The sequence below is a fragment of the Bubalus kerabau genome, chromosome 18 (genome assembly GCF_029407905.1).
Source record: "Bubalus kerabau isolate K-KA32 ecotype Philippines breed swamp buffalo chromosome 18, PCC_UOA_SB_1v2, whole genome shotgun sequence".
Taxonomy (NCBI): Eukaryota; Metazoa; Chordata; class Mammalia; order Artiodactyla; family Bovidae; genus Bubalus; species Bubalus kerabau.
Window position 1 is genome coordinate 10,679,560 of NC_073641.1, and position 10,843 is coordinate 10,690,402.

The 10,843-nt window shown below is 40.5% G+C and overlaps 1 protein-coding gene across 1 annotated transcript in view; it reads right to left on the reverse strand.

Annotated features, from left to right (window-relative positions):
* Positions 1-9,155, reverse strand: part of TNPO1 (transportin 1) — a 95,054-nt gene extending 85,899 nt beyond the window's left edge. The window contains exon 1 of the mRNA XM_055555210.1: positions 9,006-9,155. Within this exon, the coding sequence (XP_055411185.1) occupies positions 9,006-9,020 (15 nt within the window). The 5' untranslated portion in view covers positions 9,021-9,155. The remainder of the gene's footprint in view (positions 1-9,005) is intronic.
* Between the last annotated feature and the right edge of the window lie 1,688 nt (positions 9,156-10,843).

Here is a 10,843-nt window from a genome sequence, read left to right on the forward strand (position 1 = left end):
AAATTGCCAACATCCGCTGGATCATAGAAAAAGCAAGAGAGTTCCAGAAAAACATCTATTTCTGCTTTATTGACTATGCCAAAGCCTTTGACTGTGTGGATCACAATAAACTGTGGAAAATTCTGAAAGAGATGGGAATACCAGAGCACCTGACCTGCCTCTTGAGAAACATATATGCAGGTCAGGAAGCAACAGTCAGAACTGGACATGGAACAACAGACTGGTTCCAAATAGGAAAAGGAGTACGTCAAGGCTGTATATTGTCACCCTGCTTATTTAACTTATATGCAGAGTACATTATGAGAAACACTGGGCTGGAAGAAGCACAAGCTGGAATCAAGATTGCCGGGAGAAATATCACCTCAGATATGCAGATGACACCACCCTTATGGCAGAAAGTGAAGAGGAACTCAAAAGCCTCTTGATGAAAGTGAAAGAGGAGAGTGAAAAAGTTGGCTTAAAGCTCAACATTCAGAAAACGAAGATCATGGCATCCGGTCCCATCACTTCATGGGAAATAGATGGGGAAACAGTGGAAACAGTGTCAGACTTTATTTTTTGGGGCTCCTAAATCACTGCAGATGGTGACTGCAGCCATGAAATTAAAAAACACTTACTCCTTGGAAGGAAAGTTATGACCAACCTAGATAGCATATTCAAAAGCAGAGACATTACTTTGCCAACAAAGGTCCGTCTAGTCAAGGCTATGGTTTTTTCCTGTGGTCATGTATGGATGTGAGAGTTGGACTGTGAAGAAGGATGAGGGCCGAAGAATTGATGCTTTTGAACTGTGGTGTTGGAGAAGACTCTTGAGAGTCCCTTGGACTGCAAGGAGATCCAACCAGTCCATTCTGAAGGAGATCAGCCCTGGGACTTCTTTGGAAGGAATGATGCTGAAGCTGAAACTCCAGTACTTTGGCCACCTCATGCAAAGAGTTGACTCATTGGAAAAGACTCTGATTCTGGGAGGGATTGGGGGCAGGAGGAGAAGGGGACAACAGAGGATGGGATGGCTGGATGGCATCACTGACTCGATGGACATGAGTCTGAGTGAACTCTGGGAGTTTGTGATGGACAGGGAGGCCTGGCGTGCTGCGATTCATGGGGTCGCAAAGAGTCGGACACGATTGAGCGACTGAACTGAACATTTAGATGGCAACTTCCCTGATGGCTCAGTTGGTAAAGAATCTGCCCACAATGCAGAAGATCTAGGTTCGATCCATGGGTGGAGAAGATCCCCTGGAGAAGCAAACCACAACCCACTCCAGTATTCCTGCCTGGAAAATTCCATGGACAGAGTACCCTGGTGGGCTACAGCCCATGGGGTTAAAAAGAGCCATACATGACTGAGTGACTGAGCATATATGGCATTTAGACAGTATTTAAAGCCATGAGACTGAATGAGATTACTAATGGAGTGAGTTGTGTGAAACACAAAAAACAAGGCCTGAGCTCTGGGGCTCTCCAATACTAAGTCTGTGTAAAGAAAGGCAAAGGAGAATTACAAGGAGCCAGCACTGAGGTAGGAGATAACCAGGGGTGTGAGTTATCCTGCAAAGCAAAGAAGAAAGAGTTTCAAGATTAAGAGAAATAGCTCTGTCAAAGGTTGCTGACAGGTCAAGTAAGATGAACAGACTCAATAACATATGGCATCTGGCGACATGGAAGTTACTGGAGAAACTAAGGAATTGTCTCAGCTCAGAATGGTGCAAAGGCCTGATTGGAATGGGTTTGACAGAGTATGGGAGGAGAAAACGCAACAGCAAATATAGACAACTCTTTCAGGGAATAATGCTGCAAAAGGAAACCAAAAATATGGGGAAACAGGTGGTAAAAAGTGGATCAATCTTTTTTTTAACATAGTAGAAATAATAGCTTGTCTCTTTGCTGATTGAAATAATCCAGTAAAGGAAAAAATTAATGTGGAAGGACAGAAGCTGAAGCAATTCCTTGAGCAGATGATAGAGGAGAAAGGATGGGATCTAATACAGAAGCAGACACAAGGACATAGAACAGCTCATCTAAGATAACAAGCAAGAAGACAGCACATATTGACACAGATGATTGTAGTTCACGGGGCGGTGGAAGTGTGTGGAAGTTTGCTGACTGCTTCAGTTTTCTTAACAAAATAGGAAGCAAGGTAATGAACTGAAAATGAGGATGGGAAAAGACATGTTGGAGGTTTGAAGAAAAGAAGATACAAAATAGTCATTGAGAAAAGTAGGAAAGTGAACAGACCAGGAAAATATAGTATAATCAATAGGCAGCATAACAATCCACACGAGGCATGTAGTCATGTGTGGTTGTGTTTTCTTCTAGCCATTCTAAGATACCTAGGGGCAGGTGCAAAGAAAGCAGAGAGTTGGTTTTAACCAGTGTGTGGTTCTACTAAACAAGCGAAGAGCAAGGGAGTCATCCAAAGGAGTGATTAACCATGGAATTTAAACTGAGTAAGAAAGGAAGTAAAAACAGCAAGAGGGTGAGTGGCAGGGACACAGTAATAGGATCAACAAACGGGCGATTCCATCGGGGTAAAGAGAAAGTTGGCGCTGAGATACTAACTAGAAGGAGTGAACTACTAGATAGGAAGTGTGGTCAAAGAGCAGAAAACGTGAAATAGCAACCACAGAGGGACTGCAGTTACTGACAATGCAAGAGGGAAAACTTTGGGAATGAGTGACTGAGATAAGACAGAGGAGAAAGGAACACTGGAGGAAAAATCAGGGATGCTTATTCTAATTTCAATATAAAGACTGAGTGGTATTGAAGAGAGGGGCAAGAGCCTGGAGCAAAAATAAGAGAGAAATGAGGAAGAATGATCTTAATGTTAGCAGTTGATAGCAATCATAAAGGGAAGTAGTCACATAATCCGAGGACATAATCCAAAACTAAGGATTTTTAGGCAGAAGGGAGGGAGAACAGTAGCTTTTTCAAGCTTTGGATTTTGCAGATGAACGCACAGTAGAAGAATATGAAGAGCTGGGATGGGGGTTAAAAAAAAAAAAAAAGGAGCCAAATATAGACCTTTTAATGATTGAGTGTAGAGGAGATAAAAGGTGACCTGAAAGTCTGGAGGTTCTGTGGCTACTGACAAAGACTTCCTTGAATATACATGATTCCTGATATACCCATGTGTTTCTCTAAGAAATAGAAACTGCTCAAGTCCAAAAAGTTTTTACTTGAAAATTAAAATGGCTGTACTGATTTATTCAATGTTTGCGTTTCCCTACATACAACCTTATCAATACATTCTAGCAAAATACATTCTACATTCTTATCACTTTTGCCAATCTGATGGGTAAAAAAATTTTTCACTGTTTTACTTTGCATTTCCCTATTTGTGGGGTAGAGCATTAATTTCATGATTATTGGCTAGCTGTATTTCCTTGTCTACGAATTTGCCCATTAAAAAAATGAATCCTCCTATTAGTTTAGAGCACCTAAAATTAACCTATTTTTCTGTTCTTAATGAATCACACAAATCAACACTGCAAATTTCTTGTTTCAAATCTTTCAATGGCTCATGCTAGGGCAATACAAGGTTCAGTAGGTATCTCCTCCTGAAATCCCTCTACTATATACTAGAAATTCTACTTCAGTTCAGTCACTCAGTCGTGTCCGGCTCTTTGTGACGCCATGGACTGCAGCACGCCAGGCTTCCCTGTCCATCACCAACTCCTGGAGCTTGCTCAAATTCATGTCCATCAGGTCGGTGATGCCATCCAACCATTTCATCCTCTGTTGTCCCCTTCTTCTCCTTAAAGCCTACCAATCAAATCTAGTCGCACCCCTTCCATATTGTCTATGGTTGCTTTTGCACTACAGTGGCTAAGTTTGGTTTGTCTACAAAGCAGACACTATTTACAGGGTCTCATCAGATTTATATCATAAAAGCTTTACCTACACTTCACTGCACTTTTTTGATTTACATCTCCCTCTCTACAGTAGGATCTAAATCTCTTGAGAAAAAGGGACAATCTCAGCACTAAAAATGCTCATTAAATGCATAAAGGGCACATGAAGTCCTCCATAATTTGGCATCTTTCCATCATTTTCCTATGTGCCAGCTAAAATAAACTATATTTTTACTTCATTAAGTATTTTTTAAAAACATTATTTCTAATGGCAGTATAATGATCCATGTTTTGTATTCATTTACTTACAATTTTGATGGATACCACCTATTCCTAATTATTTATTTGCACCTATTTTGTACACTCACAATCTGGTGAAGTATTTCTCTCCCCTAATTCCTTCCCTAGTAAAGACAAAAGCAATGGAATCTTGACCTTTCTGGGATCAATCTTTTCACTGTAGTGGTTACTTTGGTATCTGAGGTTTCAGGGACTTCACCAATAATTATTTCACTAATGGCTTCAGAGTGCTTCAAAGTCAACTACAAAATGCAACTAAAAAATTTTTTTTGCTTTAGTTTTCAGTATAAAATTATTTTCACACACCTTGTTGATACTCTTACTCTCCTTAACATATTTTTTTTTTTTCTTTTCTATTAAGACTTCAGTTGACACTTTGCCAGGGACTTCACTAAACATGTTTTTCATTTTAGTTATTTAATGGGCCTTTGTCATTTCTCTTAACCCCCATATTTGATGGATTTGTTTTCTCCTCCTCTAAGAGGTCTTTACTAAGAGCATTTCACCCACAAATGCTTGCTGCAATCATTTTAGAAACCAGCTTTATATACTCCTTATCAATTACACCTCATCCTGGTAAGGAGTTTTTTTTTTTTTTCCTTTTTAAAATACACCTGAATAGTTAAACCTTATCTGTTTTAAAACTTTGCAGGTCATTCATTCATTACTTCCAGCTCAGTTTACTATCTTCAAAATGTGGTCTATGGGGCTTCCCTGGTGGCTCAGCAGTAAAGAATCCGCCTGCCAATGCAGGAAACACGGGTTTTATCCCTGGTCCAGGAAGATCCCACATGCCGGAGCAACTAAGCCCTGAGCTCCACAACTACTGAGTCTGTGCTCTAGAGCCCTGGAACCACAACCACTGAAGTCTGCATGCCCTAGAGCCCGTGTTCTGCAACAAAAGAAGCCACTGCAATGAGAAGCCCGCACACCACCAAGTACAGAGCAGCCTCTGCTCCCCGCAACTAGAGAAAAGCCCGAGAAGCACTGAAGACTGAGAGCAGCCAAAAATAAATAAATAAATAAAATTTTAAAAAATGTGGTCTATGATCTATAGTTAATAGATTCACTGTTAGAGTGAACTTTAAAACACATTTTAAGATTCTGCATTCATTCAATGTATACATATATTCATTACAAGATTCTGAATATGTGTGTCACATAAAACTTTACAAATAAAAGAATATGCATTTCATAATCATGCAGATTTAGATTCAGATTCAGCCAAGAACACTCTTGAGTCTCTGGGCAAACTACTTACCTACTGATACTTCAGTTCTCCTGTAAGTAAAATGGAAGTAACTATCATGTGTAAAGCAACAGGGGGCTAGGATAATGAGCATACTGTATGTAAAAGTAATACTGTATGCCAAATGCCTACAAATGATGACTATCATATTACATCATCATACAACAGAAAAAACATGTTAATTCACTCTCTCTTCCCTTTCAACTCAAGCAAAAGGGCAATAAATGCTGTGCTCCTCAATTTAATTCCATTATTAAATTCCCTTAAGTAAAAGCAGTTTGGTAATATGAACTGAGTTTTTGGATGTTCATATACACTGACCCAATATTTTCACTTTGGGAAATCTATTTTAATGAAATAATCTAAAACACAGAAACTGTTTTATGTATAAGGATGTTCATTGTAGTGTTTATTATAACTGCAAAAATATAATAAAAAAAGAAACTTGCTAACTGTCCAACAGCAAAATGTTTACGAGAAATTCATAAAAACATCATGTGGTCATTTAAAAAGATGCTGACAAAATAATTTCACAGCATGTCAGAATGCTTATGGTGCTAGGTGAAAAAAGCAAAATTATTAATATAAAAGTCTCAACTGTATAAAAATCAAATAAACTGAGAAAAAATATTGGAAGGAAATGTATCAAAGGGCTTAATTACCGCATGGTCCTGATATTTGTGATCATTATTTTATGGTTGCTTTCTATAGTTTTCTAAAATACCAATGACCACATCAAAGATGATGATAATAACAGTTATTATTTATGAAGTGTTTACTACATGCCAGGCCCAGTTCTAAGAACTTACTGTATTACACTGAAAAGACTTGCTTTGTTTTAAAATTTTTACCATTAAAAAGACATATGATGATTCAAATCTGTAGTCTTTCGGATATCAGATTTCCTTCAGCTTTCCTTCAATTCTGAGTTCAAATATTTGCTCAGCTATCAGGTGCCATTTTGGAATGAGATGTAGCCACCATTCCTGTATTGGTTCTATCTACTGCAAAAAATTCTAAGACAAATCTGCACCCTAATTTCCCATTCTAGTATCTCATTTAACCATTAAGATTCTGGAACTCTTAACATTACTACATAGTACGTCAAATAATTCTAGTAAGGAAGTCTTGAAATAAGCAAACATGGCTTCTGAAAACTCTTTTCCACACTAAGTCCCATCTGTGTGCTAAGTCGCTTCAGTCATGTCCTGACTCTTTGGGACCCTTTGGATTTAGCCTCTCCATGGTACGTTCCAGGCAATAATAGTGGAATAGGTTGCCATGCCCTCCTCCAGGGGATCTTCCTGACCCAGGGACTGAACCTGAGTCTCTCAGGTTCCTGCATTGCAGGCAGATTCTTTACCACTAAGCCACCGAGGAAGCCCAACGCCCATCTATAGAACTACAAATCTACAGTCACCACTTCTGCAGGCCTCTGTCTTCCATTGTAAACTCCTCACCCTCTACAATCCAGGAGACCTCTCTTACCTGCCAGCACTCACCAGAGAGCTATCATAGCACTGGCTGAATGGAACCAACTAAGAAAGATTTTCAACACCTGGGGAATTTAGTTAGCTGTCTCTTAGCTGTCTCTGATCCTACCTTTCTGAAGCTGGAATTACTCTACACTGTTTCTAAAAACCTCTCACTTTGATTTTCTCAGCTTTTTCACCCTTTTGTTTTTTAGGAACAAGATCTCTTTGACACCAATATGTATTCAAATACCAGTTTTAGGAAAAAATTCATAATTTATATCCTGGGCAAAACAAATAACTCCCACTTATTGCTGTGTTCTTCTCTGCAGTTTATATTTGATAAATTTATTTCATTATATATGTCACTTTGTTTGGCTTCCTTTATAACCAAATTCCTTTTCTTAAAAACAGTGTCTGCAGTAATCCAACATGGTTAACTGCAAGCAATTCTTCTAAACATAATACATTTATATTTCAATGCAGTTCATTTATAGGATTTAGAAAAACAGAATTCATGAGATGGCTTTAACATTATATAAAAAAACTAGTCATAAAAACAATGGATACAAAAAGTTTTGATAATGGAAAGATTTACAACCAGAATCATATATATTTTGACCAAAATCTTATCCTGATCACAATATACAATGATAATAAGCTATACAACTTTAAAATATTTTAAGATACTTCTGTGAGGGGAATTCAGTAATTCCCTGAATATCTAGGATGAAAATGTAACAACATCAAGGCTGATCTGGTAGGGGCCTCTTTTAGGTAAAAGAAAGTGGATCACTAATAGTTCATTAGGCTCCCATTAAATTAGGTGAACTGCCAAACTGTTAGGCATTTATGCATTGTATACAGTGCAGAGTAAAAAAGAAATCTGCACCTTCAAGCTAGTATTTCTCTTTTGCAGTTCCAAGTTTTCAACTTGGCAGAGTCATTCTCTAAGAAGAATAGGTGCAGGAGAGGGTAAAAATGGAAAACAGAATTGATTTCAAAATACGGAATCCTCCCCTGATTAAGTATAACTTATTTACCATTCTAATATGAAAGCTTTGACAAAATAGAGAAACTTAAAACCAAATGTAACTTTTGTTATCCTAAAAACGAGCATGCCAGGACAGCCATTTTACAGTCTTGCGTTTTCAAATACCTACTACACGATACAACTTGTATTTTTTAAAAAATCTTTCCTTTAGGTAAAAAAAAAAAAGCACCATTTATACACTCATCATTCAAGCTACAAGCTTCAAGGCAGGATTGCTACTGAGTTTCTTAATACAACTGTCAAAATCAATTTGTGGACCGTCTCCAACTTAATTTTCTATATTTTTATCTGTGGAAGAACGGAACTGATTAGTGATGGTTAAGGTAACGCGCTTAAAACTATGCAATCCTTGTAAAATCTAGTTGATTCTTAAAATCTGAAAACAAGTTAACAAGCGATTGCTTTCAATAGGAAGAAAACCACTCCCCAAACAGGTTGCTTGTGGCGTGGGTCCGCTTCTCAGCAGGAGTTCCCTGGGGCGTGTTCGCGTAGGAGAAGTACAGAAGGGCAGAAGTGCAAAAAACACACACCCACGCAAAACCCGTACAGTTACAAACATTAAAATTATGTAAACATGTCGTGAGACCACGAGTCCCCAAGGGGAAAAAAAGCCGCCTGGAGACAGCGATCAGCCGTCGGAGTGTGGAGGCGGTGGTGGGTGCGGGCCCGGGACAGCTGAGCAGAGGCGGCCGGGCGGGGACAAAGAGCCGGCATCCGGGGCAGCGCCCGACGGTGCCCAGAACCCGCGGGGAGCAGCTGTCCCGGGGCCCTCAAACGCCGCGGTTCAGTCAGCGCCCTGAGGCGCAGACCTTCTTCCCGCCACCCCTCAGGGGCTACGGGCCCTAACATCGGACACCTGAAGAGCCGCCGCCCGCCCCCTCTCCGGATCCCCAAGGACGCCCGGGCCAGCAGCTGTTGGGCTTAGAACCGCGCCGCCGCCGCCGCCGGGCTCCAAACGGCCAGGCTGGCACCGATGAGGCGGCGGCGCCTCTCCCCGCGGCCGTGAGGCAGCTTGCGAACAGCTTGCCTCAGTTCCCGCCCTCCAGTCAGGGGCCGCGCACCCTCACGCCACCTACCCGGTCCCACACCATCCCAGAGGCCTCCGGCGCTCGGGCCCTCTGCCGAAGCGGCGCTGCCTCCTGTCCGGGGCCTGAAATGGCTGCGGAACAAAGAGAATCTGGGCTCCGCCGAGCGCCGGTCCGATTGGACGGGGGGCGGGGCCCGCCGCGGGAACGTTCGGCGGCGGTCGCCTTGGCAACGGCGCCGGGGCTGGGAAAACCGCGGCCGGGGGACTGCGGGGCCTAAAGACCTGCGCCCGGCAGCGCGTGGCAGCGGTTTCTAAGCCCCCGCTGCAGGCTCGGGCCTCGGGCCTCGGCCCGCTGCCGGGCTCCAGCTCGCGCCTCCTGCGGCCGGCTCGCGGGCCCGAGCCTGTGGCTCAAGGAGGAGCCGCTGCTGACGCTGCTCTTCCCTGTGAGGCCTCGGACAAAATGGCCCTGCAAGTGTGGCTGCCTCTGAGCACGACGGCCCTTCCCGGGGACCAACTCCAAAGGGACAGCCCTGCCCCGGGAGCCTATTTAATACCGAATGTGCCGCATATTCCACAATAATACAGTTCCATCGCCGCTGGTAAAAAGCAGAAATGTCTTCAACGGATAGATAGGGTGGACGCTTGTCCGCGAATATTACAGGATAGCATTTGAGGTATGCTGTGTCTGACACATCGACTGCTATGTAGGTGAAATTAAATGCTTTCTAAAATTAGGTTTTACGTCTTCAGGCGTGTATTCATATAAAAGTGTCGTTTCTTGCTGTTAGAAGTAACAGGTTCTCCTCTCCGTAACAGGCCATCATGAGAAATTAAAATGTCTTCTATTCTCTGAACAGAAAAATATTTATACTTTATATAAATGAGTATATAAAGGCAGACGTTTTATATACTCATTTATAATAATGGTAGTGAGTAGATAAATAGTTCCCTTCTGCACATGATTGTTACATATAAATTTACTATATGTGAATATTTTAAATATTGTTTCCTAAGGTGAGGATGCCGCTGATAATATTCTTCCTCACGTGGTCAATGTGTGTAAAAATACCAGCAGTTTTGACTAGCCTACTTGCAAATGTTGTATACATTATGTTTTGAAAATGTGTGGTGGTTGTTGCCTTTCAGGTATATCTAGATAAAATTGTAGTACCAATACTAGAAGTGTGTTTTTCATACTGAGACATCTTATTTGTTAATAAACTTGTTAATTTTCATTTGCAACAACAGTCATTTTATGAAAAAATGTTTATTTAACTTAGACTTTGAGTATAAAAGGAGCTTTTCTATCATTAGGAAATTGAACATAGCAGAAAAAATATTTTAAATAACTAAAATATTTATAATTATGATTAACATTTTCTAACGGTAATTCAGTAGCAGTTCCATGCAGTAGTGTGAAGCAAAAAGAGACCCCTGAAAGAGGAATAGGTTATCAAGAAAAAAAATCTTAATGTCAACCTTCCTAACTGGTAGTTCAGTGTATCTGCAGGGATATTTATCCAAAATATGTATATTTATCCAAATAACAAACATTATATTTCTGCGTTTGAGAAGTCCTATCATGGAATAGAAAGCCTTGTTCTCTACAAATCAGGGTGTATGTGGTATTTGTATGCTACTTTACTAAAGAAAAATAACAGGAATACTTTTAAAATGTGTAGGATTAGCAAATAATGACAGGTGTAAAGATATATTGATTAAGCAATTACTAAGGAATTTGCCTGACTAATAGTTTGGAAATAGTTGAATTGGAAAGAAGTAAAGTATTATTTAATGTATGTGAGAAGATTTATTGACCAAGATATTTTGAAAGGAAAAAATACTGATTATCAATGTTTTGAAACTGAGACTAGGCAAATTAAATAT